This window comes from Oncorhynchus tshawytscha, linkage group LG01 (genome assembly GCF_018296145.1).
Source record: "Oncorhynchus tshawytscha isolate Ot180627B linkage group LG01, Otsh_v2.0, whole genome shotgun sequence".
NCBI classification, from domain to species: Eukaryota; Metazoa; Chordata; class Actinopteri; order Salmoniformes; family Salmonidae; genus Oncorhynchus; species Oncorhynchus tshawytscha.
The window spans coordinates 42,485,043-42,505,090 of NC_056429.1; the positions used below are offsets into that span (position 1 = coordinate 42,485,043).

General features: G+C 47.4%; 1 protein-coding gene across 9 annotated transcripts in view; it reads right to left on the reverse strand.

Moving 5' to 3' along the window:
* Positions 1–20,048, reverse strand: part of LOC112250898 (myomegalin) — a 113,912-nt gene that overhangs the window by 8,916 nt on the left and 84,948 nt on the right. For 7 of the 9 annotated variants that reach the window (XM_042321603.1, XM_042321594.1, XM_042321621.1 and 4 more), the window contains 20 exons: positions 19,764–19,856; positions 19,179–19,388; positions 18,884–19,042; positions 18,673–18,777; positions 18,340–18,477; positions 18,069–18,248; positions 17,596–17,790; positions 17,105–17,372; positions 14,104–14,210; positions 13,749–13,915; positions 12,442–12,811; positions 12,161–12,350; positions 11,927–12,043; positions 11,233–11,743; positions 10,758–11,005; positions 9,837–9,891; positions 1,750–2,003; positions 1,507–1,638; positions 1,074–1,292; positions 226–474 (listed from right to left, as the gene is read on the reverse strand). In XM_042321603.1, the coding sequence (XP_042177537.1) occupies positions 226–474; positions 1,074–1,292; positions 1,507–1,638; positions 1,750–2,003; positions 9,837–9,891; positions 10,758–11,005; positions 11,233–11,743; positions 11,927–12,043; positions 12,161–12,350; positions 12,442–12,811; positions 13,749–13,915; positions 14,104–14,210; positions 17,105–17,372; positions 17,596–17,790; positions 18,069–18,248; positions 18,340–18,477; positions 18,673–18,777; positions 18,884–19,042; positions 19,179–19,388; positions 19,764–19,856 (3,967 nt within the window). The remainder of the gene's footprint in view (positions 1–225; positions 475–1,073; positions 1,293–1,506; positions 1,639–1,749; positions 2,004–9,836; positions 9,892–10,757; positions 11,006–11,232; positions 11,744–11,926; positions 12,044–12,160; positions 12,351–12,441; positions 12,812–13,748; positions 13,916–14,103; positions 14,211–17,104; positions 17,373–17,595; positions 17,791–18,068; positions 18,249–18,339; positions 18,478–18,672; positions 18,778–18,883; positions 19,043–19,178; positions 19,389–19,763; positions 19,857–20,048) is intronic. The other 2 variants (XM_042321596.1, XM_042321606.1) reach the window with 2 other exon arrangements.

Consider the following 20,048-nt stretch of genomic DNA (forward strand, 5'->3'; position numbering starts at 1 on the left):
CCCTAAACCTAACCCTAACCTTAACCCCATTATCCTAAACCTTAAGCTTAAGATAGCATTTGAACTAATTCAGGACCTGAAAAACATCTTGACTTTTCAAAAAAGTTATTGTTTTCTGATTCTCTCAGGGCATTCTGGTGAATTGTCTGACCATTGGGGTCCTGAGAATGTAGGAAAACAAGTACACACACACACATTTACATTAAAACTCAGATAAACACACACCTGTATGGCTGGTGCCAGACTGGTATCCTGACGACCCTGATGACAAATCAGCGCCAATTCTAATTGGCTGAGCTCCGTAAGCCATATCCCACATTGCACTGCTCTCCAGGAGGCTGGTGCCCGCCTTCATGGGGCCACTGTGAGGAGACGGGTGGAAGGTGTGGTAGGACAGAGGCTGGGCCAGGTAACTGGAGGGATCTGCCGACATCTGGAAGCCAACAAACGGCTTGGCTGAAGGAACTGAAAAACCTGCAGTAAGAAAGAGAGAAAAGCCCAAGCATGAATAAACAGGTTGACCAGGCAGCTTGTTGTGAGATACACTATCAGAACCTCCAGTGTTGGGATGTTAGGATGGTGGAGAGTTACGTTGTAGGAGTGGGGTTAGGCGGGGTATGAATTAGCTCAAAGCCATACAGCACATCAACTTGCTCAATTACACTTGGGCCTGGAGAGGCCAATGTGACACATCCTACCTCATTCAGAGGAAAAGCCTAATGGGTGGTGGGTTAGCACACACACTCACATGTTTATTCTTGCTCGTCTGGAATCTCAACAGGACAATACACCTGCAGTCCTGTCTGACATTACTACCATGGGGCATAGTTCAGAGCTTTGAATGTGAAATTCACTTACTGTACATCAAGTTTATCAACGATACTAATACTACTATCCCCATGCCAGATTACACTATAACTGTAATACAAAACTTTAAAAGTACATTTTAAAGCTTATAACCTCATGTAGTTACATGATGTGCTTAAAGCGTGACAAATGTAGCCACTCCATCCTACACACACACACAGGCACACACACACACACACACACAAGGTGCAAGCAGAGTGACGCACGCTCAGTATCTCCCAGCTGTCTCTGTAACATCTGCAGCTCCCGGTGAACCTCTGCCAGGGAGAAGCCCACGGGCCCGCTGCCATGGTAATGGGGTCGCAGGGTGCCCGTGTAGGGGTCAAAGAGCAGAGGGGCTCTCTGAGAGGAGAGGTCTGGGTGGTAGAGAGGCTGGGGTTGGGGAGGGGTGGGGAGGGAACGGGACACTGGCCCACTGTAGAGGCCTGGAGGTATGGAGGAGAAATACAGGTGAAAATAGAGATGAAAAGACGACAGGGATACAGAAAGAGGGGTGGGACCGGGAGAGGTATGAGGAATGAGGGAAGAAAACACTTCACAATGTCTGGACATGATAAAGTACAGTATGTGGATACAATGACAACAATGTGTTGAATAATGCAGTCACTTCCACTCCTCTCTTCCTGTCTGTCTGCCTACCTGTCTGGGTCTGTGTGTCCCCTGGCGGCTGCATGCTGAGACAGCTGATGGAGGACTGGTGTCTGTGGGATGAAGTGTTGGATGGAGGGGTGGAGGGGTGGCGTGACATGGGCACACTGTTACAGTGGGAATCTGAGAGATGATGAATGAAAAGAAGACCGTTAAGTTGTGCACTACTGGGCATGCATTCGAAATATGGATGGGTGTGTGTCCGTGTGCGTGTGTGTCTATTGTTTACTGCACCTGTACTGGCTCTAGGGGAGGCACGTCTGTCCTCCTGGCCATACTCGCTGGCTGCGTCTATGTCTGAGCACAGCTCCAGGTCCTCATTGGTGGAGCCCTGATCATCAGACACAAATGAGATGCGGTCTGATTGGTCGGTGGTGTCAGAGAGGGCATGGCTACTGCAGGGTGTGTCAGAGTGCGGCTGGCGCTGGTTGAGTTTGGCTTGGAGAGACTCAATGACCTTATCCTTTTGTTGGAGCTCCTTACTCAGCCTGTACACACACAAACATACAGGGATACATTCAGTGATCTTGTCCTTGCACACATATGGCCATACATCTGCTCTCTAGTGACAGAGGGACAACCAAAGCATGATTAAGCCATTATCTGTTCCGTCCTGGCCTAGTCACCCTACGGTCCTGCCCGTACAGACAAAGAATGATGTTTGATGATCCTATCCTTCCTGAAACTGACGCTTCTTACTGCCCGCAGAGAGACAAACAGGGATCAACAGAGACACAGACACAGAGGTGATCAATCACCAGGCTGATACAGACAGACTGGCACATCAGCTCACTTAAGGTCTCATTTATTTTATTTGGATTTCACCTTTATTGAACCAGATAAGTCAATTGAGAACCAATTCTCATTTACAATAACGACCTGGCCAAGAGGCATACACATTGAAAGAGTGAACAGGACCGGACGAAACCAAACAAAATAAATAGAACACGTATTAAAGAGGTACAAATTCATAAAATATTGAAAAATAAGAAATATTCACAGTTGGTTAAAAAAAGAAAGACACACATGCTGTTCCCACTCAGCGGAATTAATTAATTGATAGCAGCATCAAGATTGCAGGGTGAAGGTCACCTCATCTCACCAATCTAAACAAGTGCCAGGCTGATCCCTCTACACACACGCACACAAACACACAGCGGATTTGTGTATCCGTTTGCAGTCCAGCACTGGCTAGTCATCTGAAGGACTTACTGTATAGTACACAGTTAACGAATACGATCACTTTCACGTTACTACAATACAAAAAAAATGTATGATTCTTAATTCTCCAGCTGCCTGTGCAGGGCCCTTCTCTCTCTTTCAGTGTGTTTTCTGTACAGAGACAGTTCTCTCTCCTGGGCCCGGCTCTCCCACAGAGAGAAGGAGAACAGAGAGGGTTTTAGGCTGGGTTTCTGTACAGCACTTTGAGATCTCAGCTGATGTACGAAGGGCTATATAAATACATTTGATTTGATTTGATTTGATTTGCAGTATTGGGAATAGGACATAGTGTCATCTCAGATGCAGCCTGTGCCACTACTTCAGAAGAGGGAACGAGAGACTGTTCTTTCAGCATGAGCCTGGACCAGAGAGAGCTAGCAGCTTGCTGTGCTCTAATGTTCTGCTCTGGTCCGTAAGTCTCTGTCCGCCTGCCCCTGTCTGTCACTGCCTGCCCCTCTAACTGGCTGGGACACTCTGTAATCAGATGCACCCAGATACCAGGGCCATCCAGCAGACAGGCTGACCCGACAGGCCCCAGGCCGCACAGTGTGACCCCACAAACCAGGACAGTCGTTGTAGTTATTCAGAGGTTATTCAGCACCAGTCGACTCTATGAGGACCACATCACGAGATGAGCACAGCTCAGGGATGAAGAGATACAAAACATACAGTACCGTACGAGCTGAAACAGGAATACAATGTTAGTCAGGTTCTGTTCATTGTGTTTTTGTCTCTCTCCCTCTCTCATACTCACACACTCTTCCTTCTCCGAGTCTGAACCCAAACACAAGACAGCGCGAGTCTTGTCCGCGTTCCCACAACACTGTAGCCTGGCTAATTCTCACTCACACACACACACACACACACATACACACACACACACACACACACACACACGATGGAAAGAAAAAAAGGATGCCTTCTCAGCAACCAAGTCCCCCCGTGGCGGTCTGAGGCTGCTGCCACAACGATCAGAGGGAGGCGGAGGGAGGGCAGTGGGTTCATCCAATCACAACGCTCCTCTCCAATGATTGTCCCCATGGGGCTGGTTAGCAGTGGTGACATCACACAGCCCTGACTCAACATGTTTGCCTTAACGCTAATGTTGCTAACGCTATAAAACCAGCCACCCTACCAGCATGGGGTCGAAGGGACTAGAGAGGTTGAGAAAGAGGGAGGGCAAAGATGATTGAGCGAAAAAAGACAGGCAGAGAAATATAGTGGATAGACCTGTCTCTCAGTAGTTTTCAAAGAGATTACACCCCAACAATCACAGTCACAGTGGTGTATCGGATTGAGATCCGATGTCGTCAGTGACATGAGCAACTCACAGCCAACTGTCCAGTCTGCTGGTCTACCAGTGAGTTAATCAGACTAGTTGATTTTCTGTGTGGATCACTGATCAAGTGACAAACCAGAGAGAGAGAGAGAACCCCAGTGGAGGACACACATGCCCCCAACAATCAATGTTTTCCAACTGCCAAAGTCTACTGCTACACAGAAGAGTTACCAACCATAGCAACCAGAGACGAAACTGATACTGATGAAATACTGTTGCATTCATGTCATACTGTTGCAAACACACACATACGCACGCAGAAATAAACACACAGGCTGTTCTCCCTCAGCTGAATTAATGAATTGATAGCAGCATCCTGATTGCAGGGTGAAGGTCACCTCATCTCACCAATCTAAACCAGTGCCAGGCTGATCCCTCTAAACACCCACCCACACACACACAGTGGACTTGTGCATACATTATGCAGTTCAGCACTGGCTACTCATCTGAAGGACTTACTGTGTAGTACACAGTTAACGATTACTATCACTCTCACGTTACTAAATCAATTAATGTAAGATTCTTACTTCTCCAGCTGCCTGTGCAGGGCCCTTCTCTCTCTTTCAGTGTGTTTTCTGTACAGAGACAGTTCTCTCTCCTGGGCCCGGCTCTCCCACAGAGAGAAGGAGAACAGAGAGTCTCTGTACAGAGGGCTGCTCTTAGACAGCATGGCCTTCCAGAGTGGAGCTATGGGCTCGGGCCCCCTGCTCACCAGGCCAGCCTGTCCCCCCAAAGGCCCTCCTCCCTCGGCCAGAGAGCCGCGATCCTGGCCTCTCTGCTCCTCCTCCTCCAAACCAGTGAGACAGTCGTTGTCCTCGTCGTGAGGGGTCGTCGCCGGGGTAACGTCTCTCAGCTGGGTCACCGCGGTAAACGAGGAGTGCTCATTAGCTTACTGCCAAGGACGTGATCCCCGGAGTGTTAGTAAGGTTAGGAAAGGGGGAACTGGCCAGAGGGAGGGATGGAGACAGAGATAGAGGGATGACTGGTCGTAAGCAATCAGGTGAAAAGCAGAGTAAATCCTCAGATTAGGCCTGGTGACAGAGATGGCCAGGGGAGTAGGCCGATCTGCTGGCTGTCTCCACCGTCGCCACACAGCACACACACACACACAGAATGAGGATACGGATGCGCAAATGTGTGTGTGGGCTGTGACTATGACTAGTGCAGTCTCGTAAGCAGCACCTTACCCAGGCCAGTCCAGTACAGACAAGCCCATCAATGTCCCACAAATACCAAATCTGCTGTGCAGTAACTTAGATCAGGTGGCGTGTCCACCTCTTTAAACAAGAGGTCTTTCAAATACAGTTTCCTCTGTTTTTGTGATATGCTTGAAATGTTGCCAATTGAATTGGATCCTGTTGGTGAGGTACAGCGATTTATGCTAAGCGAGCACAATGATGCCAGTTATATTTGCTTTAAAGAAGCACTGGTGTTTTGGTACAGCAAGGAGGACAGTTCTTCACATTGAGGAGAGCCGTAGCTCTGTCTAGGTAGCTCTGTCTCCGTCTTTCTCTCTGTGTCCCTCGGGGAAGAAGAGAGAGCATCCAATCCTGCATTCAAGAAAACCTCTTCCCTCTTTTCCCACCAGCAGCCAAAAACAAAACAGAGCGACCGGAGAGAGTGGTGTTTTTCCAGAGACGGAGAGAGCAGAGCGGGATATTAGGCGGGTGTATCCGGGGCTGAATGGTCAAACACAAAGAGTCAGATAACCCTAGTCAGCCTTCAGTGTGTTTTACAACCCACACTGCAGCGCTGGCCCAAAAAAACCTGTCCCCATCCGGCCCCTTTGTCAAACGTTGTTCTTCTAAGCTCCTCTGTCTGCAGGTTCTGCAGTGTGAGTGAGGGGAGCATCTGTTCCTCACCCCAACATTTTATTGTTTATTACATCTTACCTCAAACTGGATTTTTGAAGAGGTTGTATACTTCCAAAAAAAGGAACAAAACATCTCTAAAATCCACTAAAAGCACAAGGTTAAGGTCCAAAATAGAAGTCCAGGTACTGTAGTCAATGAGTCCCCCTTTAAAAAGTCCCAGGGCTTAGTATGAATCCAATGCAGTGTTCAGAATATCCACCATTGCACATGTAATAGAGCCCTGATGCTCCGTAGTGCTCCTGTGGTTATAGAAATGGACAAGCTGAGCCTGTGCTGGAACATGCTCTACACTAGGCTCGGCTCTTCTCTTGCTATTTGTGGGGCAAAGTGATGCTCTCGCGCGCACTCCCTCTCTCTGTTTCACTCTGCGTCTCTCTCTCTCTCTCTCTCTCTCTCTCTCTCTCTCTCTCTCTGTAGATTTAGATGCTCCTGACCTATTTCAGTTCACTCTCGCGAGAAGGCACATGCGAGGGAATCAAATCAATACAAATCCCCTCTTTTCACTCACTCAATTAAGGGCTTGTCCTAAATGAGTCAAATGGCAATAAAACACATTTAAGTCGCCCACATCTGGTTGGCCATCTGTGTGGCAGTACTGCAGGGATACATCCCCTGGATCTGCTTCTCTTTCTCTACATCCTACTCTCTCTCTCTCTGCATCCTCTTTCTTTTATAAGACAGCGAGAGGGAGAGGCACCTCTAATTACCCAAAATGCAATAGCTGACCCTGCTCTCAACCCTGTAAGGGCACACGAATTCTAGGGGAAAGTAGTCCTCCAAAATCAGAATCTCCCCATTGATGCTTTAAACGAGAGAAGAACTCTAGCCGAGGAAAGGGGCAGAAACAGAGGAGAGCTGGGACACAGTTACTGCTACTCTGTGTTTATTGTATACTTCCCCCAACAGCGTTGCACGGCACAGAGGTGGGTTTCTCTGCTGACTCTGAAGCTGTGGTCTGGGTCTGGGAGTTATTCGGGCCATGGCTGCATCTGACATGAATTTACATCCTATTCCCTGTAGTGCACTTGCAGTTGAAGTCGGAGGTTTACATACACTTAGGTTGGAGTCATTAAAACTTGTTTCTCAACCACTCCACACATTTCTTGTTAACAAACTAGAGTTTCGGGTAAGTCGGTTAGGACATCTACTTTGTGCATGACACAAGTCATTTTTCCAACAATTGTTTACAGATTACTTCACTTATAATTCACTGTATCACAATTCCAGTGGGTCAGAAGTTTAAATACACTTAGTTGACTGTGCCTTTAAACAGCTTAGAAAATTCCAGAAAATGATGTCATAGCTTTAGAAGCTTCTGCTGGGCTAATTTACATAATTTGAGTCAATTGGAAGTGTACCTGTGGATGTATTTCAAGGCCTACCTTCAAACTCAGTGCCTCTTTGCTTGACATCATGGGAAAATCAAAACAAATCAGCCAAGACCTCCAATGTTTTTATTTAGACGTCCACAAGTCTGGTTCATCCTTGGGAGCAATTTCCAAACGCCTGAAGTACCTACCATGGTCATCTGTACAAACAACAGCACACAGTACCTACCATGGTCATCTGTACAAACAACAGCACACAAGTATAAACACCATGGGACCACGCAGCCGTCATACTGCTCAGGAAGGAGACGCATTCTGTCTCCTAGAGATGAACGTACTTTGGTGTGAAAAGTAAAAATCAATCCCTTAACAGCAGCAAAGGACCTTGTGAAGATGCTGGAGGAAACTGGTACAACATTATCTATATCCACAGTAAAACAAGTCCTATAACCTGAAAGGCCGCTCAGCAAGGAAGAAGCCACTGCTCCAAAACAGCCATGAAAAAGCTAGACTACGGTTTGCAACTGCACATGGGGACAAAGACCGAACTTTTTGGAAAAATGTCCTCTGGTCTGATGAAACAAAAATAGAACTGTTTGGCCATAATGACCATCGTTATGTTTGGAGGAAAAAGGGGGAGGCTTGCAAGCCGAAGAACACCATCCCAATCATGAAGCACGGGTGTGGAAGCATCATGTTGAGGGGGTGCTTTACTGCAGGAGAGACTGGTGCACTTCACAAAATAGATGGCATCATGAGGTAGGAAAATTATGTGGATATATTGAAGCAACATCTCAAGACATCAGTCATTAAGTTAAAGCTTGGTCACAAATGCATCTTCCAAGTGGACAATGACCCCAAGCATACTTCCAAAGTTGTGGCAAAATGGCTTAAGGACAACAAAGTCAAGGTATTGGAGTGGCCATCACAAAGCCCTGACCTCAACCCTATAGATAAATCGTGGGCAGAACTGAAAAAGCGTGTGCGCGCAAGGAGGCCTACAAACCTGACTCAGTTACACCAGCTCTGTCAGGAGGAATGGGCCAAAATTCACCCAACTTATTGTGGGAAGCTTGTGGAAGGCTACCCAAAACGTTTGACCAAAGTTAACCAATTTAAAGGCAATGCTACCAAATAGTAATTGAGTAGTGCATGTGAGTCAAAAGTAGTGCAGTATTGGGAATAGGACATAGTGTTATCTCAGATGCAGCCTGTGCCACTACTTCAGAAGAGGGAACGAGAGACTGTTCTTTCAGCATGAGCCTGGACCAGAGAGAGCTAGCAGCTTGCTGTGCTCTAATGTTCTGATCTGGTCCGTAAGTCTCTGTCCGCGTGCCCCTGTATGTCACTGCCTGCCCCTCTAACTGGCTGGGACACTCTGTAATCAGATGCACCCAGATACCAGGGACATCCAGCAGACAGGCTGACCCGACAGGCCCCGGGCCGCACAGTATGACCCCACAAACCAGAACAGTCGTTGTAGTTATTCAGAGGTTATTCAGCACCAGTCGACTCTACGAGGACCACGTCACGAGATGAGCACAGCTCAGGGATGAAGAGATACAAAAGATACAGTACCGTACGAGCTGAAACAGGAATACAATGTTTGTCAGGTTCTGTTCATTGTGTTTTTGTCTCTCTCTCTCTCTCATACTCACACACTCCTCCGTCTCCGAGTCTGAACCCAAACACAAGACAGCACGAGTCTTGTCCGCGTGCCCACAACACTGAAGCCTGGATGACTGGCTAATTCTCACTCTCACACACACACACACACGATGGAAAGAAAAGGATGCCTTCTCAGCAACCAAATCCCCCGTGGCGGTCTGAGGCTGCTGCTACAACGATCAGAGGGAGGCGGAGGGAGGGCAGTGGGTTCATCCAATCACAATGCTCCTCTCCAATTACTGTTACCATGGGGCTGGTTAGCAGTGGTGACATCACACGGCCCTGACTCAACATGTTTGCCTTAATGCTAATGTTGCTAACGCTATAAAACCAGCCACCCTACCAGCATGGGGGCGAAGGGACTAGAACGTTTGAGAAAGAGAGAGGGCAAAGATGATTGAGCGAAAAAAGACAGGCAGAGAAATATAGTGGATAGACTTAGGAAAGGAAAAGAGGGAAATGGAGAGATCAGTCTCTCAGTAGTTTTCAAAGAGATTACACCCCAACAATAACAGTCACAGTGGTGTATCGGATTGAGATCCGATGTCGTCAGCGACATGAGCAACTGATTGATCTCAATCTCTGATGATCGCCACAGCCAACTGTCCAGTCTGCTGGTCTACCAGTGAGTTAATCAGACTAATTGATTTTCTGTGTGGATCACTGATCAAGTGACAAACCAGAGAGAGAGAGAGAACCCCAGTGGAGGACACACATGCCCCCAACAATCAATGTTTTCCAACTGCCAAAGTCGACTGCTACGCAGAAGAGTTACCAACAATAGCAACCATAGACGACACTGATACTGATGAAATACTGTTGCATTCATGTCACACTGTTACAAACACACACATACATACGCACGCAGAAAGCAAATTGGCAGACGCATACCGTATGGCGAGCAGCTCTGTGCCAGTCTTGTCATCATGCATCTCTGGATGATCCCCTGAAGAGAGACATTAGCACTTTATATAAGGTTAATACACATACAAGGTCAAATCAAATGTGTTTATATAGCCCTTCTTACATCAGCTGATATCGCAAAGTGCTGTACAGAAACCCAGCCTAAAACCCCAAACAGCAAGCAATGCAGGTGTAGAAGCACGGTCACACACACTCATGCTATGTCTTGCTGGCATGAATGGACATGACTGAGAAATTGTGTTTGCAAATGTCTGTTGTAAAGTCAAAAGATGTTGAAGATTGAGTGTATTAGCTACCTGTTAGCTCATGGGTATCGTGGAATTAGGGCTGTAACGATTATGTCATTTTGGGTAAGGATTATGTGTCACGCAAATGGCCACGTTTATTGGTATAATTGTCATTTTTGTCGAAAAATGTTTTGAGCTTGTAATGTACCATAAGGCATCTTTGAAAATTAAATACGACATACCTAATGAATAAAATATAGCTTTAGTGACACCCCTGTCTCAAAAACAAATGGTTTTGACCGCGTGCAACTTTTGGAAATCAAGTTTCTCCTTCCGACCGTGCCGTTCTGCTCTTAAAATGATTACAAACTTCACCCACTTCATGTCAAAATGTAAAACTGCTATTGGGAAAACTACATCGACTTGCAGATTAAGTTAAAACCCCCCTTCTCCTAAAATAAATGTATTAAGACAACTTTGACAAAACACATTTTTTGTTCATGGTCAAATCAAATCAAGGTGATTGTCCACAATTATAGGTCACAATCATTTTGCCAGCGCTATATGTAAATTGTGAACGATTTGTGTGTTTTTTTTGGGGTCCAGTAAGTGCTATGTGTGTGCAATGGTGCACATCTTATGTGTCTACATGTGTGTTCACCTCTCCACTCACGTCCGCTGATCTTGGTGCTGACTCGCTGTGCCAGGGCGCTGCTCTGCGCCAGCTGCTCTCTGAAGCTCTGGCCCATGTAGTAGTCAATGTCATTGGCACGCAGCAGCTCCTCAAAGCCCTTGGTGGTGTCGCCCAGGTGCTGGGTCAGGATGTGGCACACGCCACGCCCCTCTCGCATCCTCTGGCGCAGGTGCGACAGCTCACGGGACTGCGCCTGTATTAGGGTATCAAACTTCCTGCAAGGAGACAGAGGCGGAAGGAAGAGTCGACATGAGACAGATGAAGAAGGAAGCGTCAATATGAAACAAACTGGTTCCCACGGGTCAGTGGATTGTCTAGCAACAAGAGGATTGTGGATTCCATTCCAACATGGGTCACATATACTGTGTTTACTGTAAATTAATCTGCTGTATACGGCATACATTCTAACATGTGGACCAGGGTTAGTGGTGGTGCTATCTACCCAGGCCCAGGCCAGATGGAAGCCTTTCCCTCTGCAGGGAGCCCTGGAGTCCCTGCTTGGGTCCCTTTGCCCTTCCTCAGCTGGTCCTCCAGGGCTCCCACGCGAAACACCAGCTCCTGGAGATCCTTGTCGGGTTTGGGGTGATGTGGGGAGGGCCCTAGACCACCACCAGACGACTCCCAGCCTTCGTCCTCATCCAGGCCACTCTGGGAGGGCGAGGACTGGAACTGGATGGCCCAATTGACCTTGCGGGGGGTGGAGGGGCCATTGGAGTGGCCGAAGGGGTCACTGGAGGTGGAGAGGGAGCGCAGGCGGCCCTGGAGGCTCCGGATCACCGTCTGGGAGCGGGAGAGTTGCGAGCGCAGGTCCTCAACCAATCGCTGGAGAGATGTGAAGTCATCAGCCTTGGAGGTTGATGTTGGAGGACCGGCCTTCCCAGGATGCACAACGCCTGACCACCACTGGGAGCCGCCGCATTCCAGAGAAGTGCACATCTCCAGATCATCAAACTCTGCGGGGAACAGAAAGGGAGGGGACGTGGGTTACACAACTGAAATACAGTCCTGCCCTCTTGTGGCTTTACTAAACCATAGCAGATTGTTTAATTCTCCCGATAACCCTCAAGTAATGCAGAGCACAGCAATACTTTAGTGTAAAAAAAAATGCTGGCATTTGTAGCGTCAATAGTAAGTACCTGGGCTGCTGGTCTCCTCCCTCTCAGCCTCGTTCTCACTGCGACCACACGTCTCATAGCCCATGTCCTGTAGATCCACCTGGACCTGCTTACTGTCCTGCTGCACAGACGTCTCCACTAGAGAAAGAGAGAGAGAACAATACATTTGAATAATTAACGCATGCAGCATATTGCCGTGTGTGTGATAGACAAACAGTATGTGTGCATATGTGTGGTGAGGGTGTATTGACTCACTCGGTAGATCTCTGTAGTCTCTGAGCTGCTCCTCCTGAGCCTCCACGGTGGCCTCAGAAACCATGAGTCTCTCCTGCAGCTCCTCGCTCTCCAGCCGGAGCCGCACAGCATTCTCAACCATCACTGTTTCTGTGGGGCTCTGCTTCCTGTCTCCAGCTTCTCCTCCTCCTGCCTCCTCCACATCATCATCCTGCAACACAGGACCAGAGTCACGTAAATATTTAGAATGATATTCCTTTCTTCAGGTAATCAGTCGATGGGGCCTCTCACTGTTGACCTACCATACATACAGTAGCACGCGTTACTAGAGTATAATTTGGTGCGATGTCTTCCCCTTCCTTCGTGGAGTGGGACAGCAGGTCTTCCAGGTCCAGAGAGACAGGCCTAGTGCAGTGTCTCTTCCCCAGGCCAGGGTATCTCAAGGTGGGCCTGGGGGCACAGCGCTTCCCCTGGGAGAGACGCTCATCCTCCCAGCCACCAGATAGATCCACCCCACACAGCTGCTCGTCCTCCTCCTCCACATCCAGCTTTTCTTCATCCCCCACTTCTTCCAGGAATCCCTGCTCATCCCTGGGGTCCGTCTCTGACCGTCTCTCTGTCTGGTGAGACTTCAACTCCGTGTTCTCCATGCGTAGGCCGAAGAGGGCTTTCCTGTGTGAGAGAGAGAAGACAGGCACACCTCAACTAGCACCTCTCATATCCACTGCTCAAACCAGGGTGAAAACCACAGGCGTTTGTGAATCTAGAAGCTGGGACCTCCGTATGTACACCACTGTAATTGTCAGAAAATACAAAAATAGTTGTATGAACAAGGATATATTTTCGTTACTTTCATCTCGTTCACTTCATTTATTCTCATTCACGTTCATTCATATATATACACTGAGTGAACAAAACATGACATCTTCCCATGACATAGACTGACCAGGTGAAAACTATTATCCCTTATTGATCGTCACTTGTTAAATCCATTTCAATTGCATGGCTCTTGAACTTCACCTCTCCTGAGTCCGTAAGGGGGTAGCAGCGATAGGACAAGACTGTAACTACCAATTTGATATCATGAAATTGCAGAGAAGGGGTAAAAAGTTTTTTTTTTTTAATATATATATTTTTTAAATGTCCACTTCAATCAGTGTAACCAGGTCCTCCAGGTTGAAGAAGGATTTTTAAGCCTGGAGACAATTGAGACACGAATTGTGTATGTGTGCCATTCAGAGGGTGAATGGGCAAGAGAAAATATTTAAGTGCCAGGCACACCGGTTTGTGTCAAGAACTGCAACGCTGCTGAGTTTTTCACGCTCAACAGTTGCCTGTGTGTATCAAAAATGGTCCCTCTCCCAAATGACATCGAGCCAACTTGACACAACTGTAGGAAGCAATGGAGTCAACATGGGCCAGCATGGTTCCCTGTAGAACGCTTTCGACACCTTGTAGCGTCTATGGCCCAAAGAAATGAGGCTGTTCTGGAGACAAAAGGTGGGTGCAACTCAATATTAGGAAGGTGTCCTTGATGTTTTGTACACTCAGTGTATACTGTATCTGTATCACGTTTCATAATAACATGTATGCAGTCAGCGTGTGTTACCTCATCCTGGTCAGGGAGAAGCCAGACTTCTCCAGCTGAGCCTTGAGCTCCTGCAGCTCTCTCTCCACCACCCTCTTCTGTTGCAGCAGCTGCTTCACCTCCACCAGCCCCTGGGCGTCTCCCACTGCCTCTTGGGACAGCTTCCCCTTCCCAGGTCCTCCAGAGTTCTGATTGGAGGAGAGTGGAGAAAACACAGTGAGAGAACGCTGAGTGTGCAAAATCTCCACAGTGTGTTTGGATCACCCAGGCTGATAACTAAAATATGAGTGGTGGTTAGGAAAGATTCAAATGTGACATGATTAAGACAAAATAATCTACCACTATTTCAATTGTATATGTACAGCACAGGGCCTACCTGCATGGTGGCTAGGGTTCGAGCTGTCAGTTTGGAGTCCTCTTCCTCCATGCTGTCTGCATAGTTACTGTTGACCTCAACATTATTGTTGTCCTCTGAGCTGAATTCTAGAAAGAGAACCGAGACCCCAGAATGCAGTTCTTAGTTGAAACATAAGCAATAACATGGACACACACACACACACGTCATGAAAAGAAAAGGCAGAAAAGAAAATGTCACACTGACATAGAGTTCGACTCTTTTGCATTTGTGGCAACAGATCGATAAAAACATACAAATCCTTGACACTTTTTTACTTTTGCCAGAGTACAATTCAACAAGCATTTTAATATGGTACATTTTCATACCACACATACCCCAATCCTGGCCTTTCTGCGTGTCAAAGTCTTTCCACCAAAAAAGCAAACTGATGTGAACGCGTCAACAAAACAACGCTTCCCACGTTCAGTAATGGTGGTCACCCTTGAACCCTCTCCCCATCTCAGTAATGACAGGAAGAGAAGCTTCAAACATAATACACGTTATTTTCCTCTGAGGGAATCTATCTCACTGTACTGGGATATACTACTGTGCGGGCAGATATACGGTAAGGTAAACTGTAAGATATACTGTAAGTATACAGTAAGAGCAGATACTTTAACTGCTAACAGTAAATACAAACCTACAGACACGGCTCTGTGGAGTAACATGCTACGGAATCGCAGACTATAGGGCTAGGAGAGGATGTTAAAATGTTTACTGTAAGGCTATCGGAGTAGTTCTACATATATATTAGTCATTTTACAGTCAAATAAAATTACACAATAGCCGGGGACTAGATGTAACGATTCTCGTTGGTGGAAGGAGAGGAGGACCAAAATGCAGCGTGGCAAGTGTTCGTCATATTTTAATGAATAACTGAACACTACACAAAATAACAACGAAGAGAAAACGAAACAGTTCTGCCAGGTGAACAGACACTAAACAGAAATTAAACACCCACAACTAAAATGGGGAAAACAGGCCACCTAAGTATGATTCTCAATCAGAGACAATGAACGACACCTGCCTCTGATTGAGAACCATACTAGGCCAAACACATAGAAATATAAAAACATAGAAAAAAGAACATAGACTACCCACCCCAACTCACGCCCTGACCAACCTAACACAAAGACATAAAAAAGGAACTAAGGTCAGAACGTGACACTAGAAGATAGCTTAAATGTACTGTAAGGTCGCCTAACACTCAATGCTTTTAAAACGAATATCATCAAAATGTTTCATTGATGAAATCTACAGGTTTATGACGTATAACTAGGTAATAGTAGATGATGTGATACGAGGTGCAATTGGCCAGGGCAGAGTATTAAAATGTGTCAAACAGTGCAGGATGCACATTCTAAAAAGCATAAGGCCTCTTTGGCTAATGCAATAGTCCATCATTTTGTCTAGACCTCTGTGCAATCTGTTCGATGTTGGACTTCAGTAATACACTATATTCAAATAGAAACTCATTCAAAAGCATGTCTAAGCACTAGCTGACTGTAATCTTGTGCGGTCAGACAGCAGAGTGAGTGCTAAGAGACTTGAGCGTTACAATATTCTCTTTCCCACAGACGCTGTACTTTGGAGACGCGGCTTGTGCAACAAGAGACGAGTGACAGACTTTAAGAAGAGGTGTGGCCAGCAGGAGGTATGTTCTCTGCTCATTGGGTCTAATCAGGATGAATCTGATTGACATGTAAAACATGCAACTAGGAAAGACTACCCTTGTTTCTATGTAATGAGCACTGCCCTTCAAACAATCGAATAGACTGATGCCATTGGAGCATTTTAGTGTTGAAATGGGGGGGGTATATATACCCACAAACGCTCATGCAGTCATGCATCCACACTGTACGTCTAGGTGGGTTTCTTACCTTTCTTCCACAAATGAGCTCAACTGATACTACCTATTACTCAGAGTAGAACCAACTGTGACAGGTTGGGAAGTGGAGAGAACTAGATGTGTTAACAGAGATTGACCTTAACGTAACTGGATATAGATACGTTTATGACCAGTGTACAACTCAGGTAGAATATGTTCATGCAGGAAGCAAGGGAGGTGAGGAGGGAGGGACAGTGGAGCCGAGCCCACCACGAACACCATGTAAACCCACTGACATCAACGCAAGGTTTGTTTATTCAGCTCAACACAAGGGTTCGCGCTCCATTGATGATGATGGTAGAGACCGGAGCAAAGCAGCTTCTGCCACGTTATCAGATCAAATGGTTTCTCTTTCAGACACGCGTGCCGGGTAATGTCTCCGGGGGGGATTCCTATTTGACAAACCTCTAGTCGAAGAGAGGAGGATTCCCAAGGTCAGAAAACTACGTTTTATTATTACATACCGTGGAATCTTATAGCGTGACACTCAGAAAACGGTTTATAGATGTTACACACACAATGAGCTAAAACGAATAAGAATAATTCAGGGTTGTTGAAATGTACCGTACTCTGGCAAAAGCAAAACATCACTGCTAATCCACTTGAAGCCCACATTTCAGACAGCAGTCGTTATTAGATAGTCTATACAAATTGCAGAGACCGCTATAGCAACACGCAATACCATTACATGGTATATAACCACCATGAATCATGCAGTTGAACATGTGAAGGCACACGCATGTTATTAGTATAAATAGTAGAAGTCATAACATGAAACATGTGATGCTATCATACAAAGTTCAACATCCCTTGCATTGTATGTCAACATTGGTTATACATTCAAAGAAGCATTTGATACCATAGCTGCTGTAAACATAATCTAATGCATTACACAATTAAAACATACACATGTAGAATTGCACAAAGCTTTACAAAAAGCTAAAACCATACATAAAATAAAATAAACTATTAGCTGATATATAAATAACATTGTGAAGTCTTAACTATGGTTAGCATCATCACCCAAAAAAGGTGCCACTACAGACAGAAGGTGCCACTACAGACAGAGCCCCATGCTCCTCTGATGCCCACCCTCAAACTCTGCCTGCCTGTCAGCTGGCCTGGCAGTGCCCTGGGTCCTGAGGGCTGTGAGCTCAGCCTGGGCCTCCCTCTCCCTCCGCAGAGCCAGACGCAGTTCCTCCTGCAATGCCCGGAGGTCCTGGCTGGTCCCCTGGAAGTCTGGACCCCGGAGGCCTAGCTGGGACCCGTAGGCCAGGGAGCAAGAGGTTAGCTGTCTGCGGAGCTCCTGGAGACGTACAGTCTGCTCACTCATCACCTCACCCAGACGACCTGACGATTCCTGGAGGGGGAGAAGAGTGAGGAGAGGGGAGGATAGGGAGAGGGAAGAAAAGGATGGAGGTTTTTGAGGATTAAAATATCTGACTCGATACAGCTTCTTTGTGGCAGAAGTCTCTTTCTCTCTCTCATTCTCTCACTCTTTCTTTCTCTTCTCATTCTCTCTACCCAATCAGTCCCTCAGACTATACCACACCACAGCTCTCAGGCCAGTCTGGTTTTGTTACCTGGATGTACTGGTCTCTGGTGCCGATGGTGTTGAGCAGGTCCTGGACCTGTGAGTGGTGCTCCTGGGCCTGGCGGCTGTGGTCGGACAGCAGTTCCTGGAACAGTTTCTCCTTCAGAGAGAGGCGAGCCTTCAGCTCATCCACCACCTCACTGGGACCTGCCTTCACCTTATCTAGCAGGGCTCCAGTCAGGTCCTGGGATGCAGAGAGCGAGAGATAATGTGAGAGCGGAAGAGCGAGACAGAGGGAGAGAGAGAGAGAGAGAGAGAGAGAGAGAGAGAGAGAGAGAGAGAGAAAGAGAGAGAGACAGAGACAGGGAGAGAGAGAAAGAGAGAGCGAGAGAGAAGACGAGAAATTGCAAATAGTGTGAAGAATCAAGAATAAAAATATTTTGCCACTGATCAGCAAAAATGTATTTGTGCTGGTGTACAGTATATGTATACTGTGGCAAGTGTATAATTAGGGCATGTCACCTCAGCCTCATTGGTACGTGTGTGCAGGGCGTTCTGTAGCTGGCTGATGAGCGTGTCTCTCTCTCTCAGGCTGCGGCTGTGTCTCTCCTCCCTGTCCTCATGGTGGCGCTGTACACTCCTCCATGCCTCATACACCTGCTCCAGCTCCAAACCCTTCCCACGCACCAGCACTTCCAGGCTCTTTAACACACACACAAGATAGAAGGAACTCAGTAACCAGTGTCTGTGTGTGTGTGCGCGTGCGCGCGCGTGTGTGTGTGCTCATCAATACCGTGATGGTCTCTTCGTTGTTGGACAGTACACAGTGTTGTCTCTCCAGGTCTCTCTCCTTCTCTCTGAGAAGAAGCTGTAGCCGACGCATCTCTCCCTCCTTCTCCTCCACACGTCGGAACTTCTCATCCACCGCTCGCTGATGGGAGGGAACACACCGGAATAGAACAATGTAATGCATCTCTAATGGAACACAGCTGGCAGTCACCACCATCAATCACCACTGCTGTTCATGCAACCCATGCAGTCCTGGATCACGAGTTTGATTGCCCGCCTCTTATATCTGTAATATGTTCTCGTTGAGGTTCATTCTCTCCTAGACGATGACTCTCACCTCCAGTGCTCTGTCCCTGTCCTTGATGCGATCTTTCAGTTTGGTGAGGAGTGTGTCCCTCTTCTCCCTGGGCTCCTGCTGTTGGTCCAACAACTCGGAGTACTCCTGAGAGACAGGGACAGTGTGTGTTGGAACGGCTGTGGATGAGGGAGGTGGTGTGTGAATGGGGTGTGTGCGCGCATGCGTGTGTGAGTGTGTGTCTGTTTCTGACCTGCACCAGCTGCTCTTTGGTCTGTAGTGAGGTCCTCAGCTCTCGGATGCTCTTCTCCCTCTCCTCCTCCTCTCTCCGTCTCTCTCCCTTCTTCTCTTTCAGCTGTTCCTCTTTCCGCTGCAGCTCTAACCAAGCTTTTTCAAGCACCAGATGCAAGTCCTAAAGCAGACAGGTAGCAGCACAGTCTCCTACAATGTTTACACACAAGCAAACGCATGCACGTACTCGCAAAATGAACCCCATTGCAAGGCTAAGCCACGCACACAGACACGCACCCCCCCCCACACACACACACCTGGTTGTGTCTCTCAGTACTGTGTCTGTGCTCCATGACTCCCTGTAGGTCTTTCTCCAGGCGTTGCAGGGCTCTGGTGAGGTCCTCCTCCCTCCTGGTGGCCTGACACTGGGCTCTCTGGCCTTCCTGCAGCTCCAGCTGAGCCTGGAACAGAGAGCCCTGGAGGGCCAGCACCTCCCCCTGCCCTCGCACTAACTCCACCCCAGACACCTGCACCCGAGACGGGGTAGAGGGAGTGGAGATGAGGAGGGTGTGGGTGGAAGAGAGCCAGAGAGTGAAGGCGGTTTACAGATAGCTCTATGTGCTGTGTGCTGGGGTCAGCTGTGCTTTCTCTATACTAGCACTGTGGGACATTACAAAGGATCCTATCAAGCGTGTGTATTAATACAAGGTCTATTAGAGATGGAGAAAGCCAAGCTCCTATTACTCTCAATTATCATGTTGATAAAAAATTGTAACACACTACACAAACCGTAAATGACGGTGTCGTCACGTCAGCTGTAGATTTAAGAGCATTTTAGTGTTCTCAGACTTTAGTACGAAGTGTGTGTGTGAGGTGTGTGTACGGTTCAGAGGAGGGCTGACCTGTAGTGTCTGGAGCTGGGTTCTGTTGGCCAGCTCTTTCAAAGAACACAGCACGTTATTCTGCTCCTCTATGACCCGGTACAACTCTGCTGCCTGAGAGGGAGACACACAAAACACACAAAAAGACATGAGTAAAGTAGCCTATTGTTCATCATTGGTTGGACACAATACCGTGTAAAGTGGCCTGCTGTTCCGGCTTTTCTTTGTGTACCTCCCTCTCTCCTACCAGAGTCTCTTCGTCTCTCATTTTCTCGCTTTCTGTTAGTCCGTCTCTCACTCGCACTC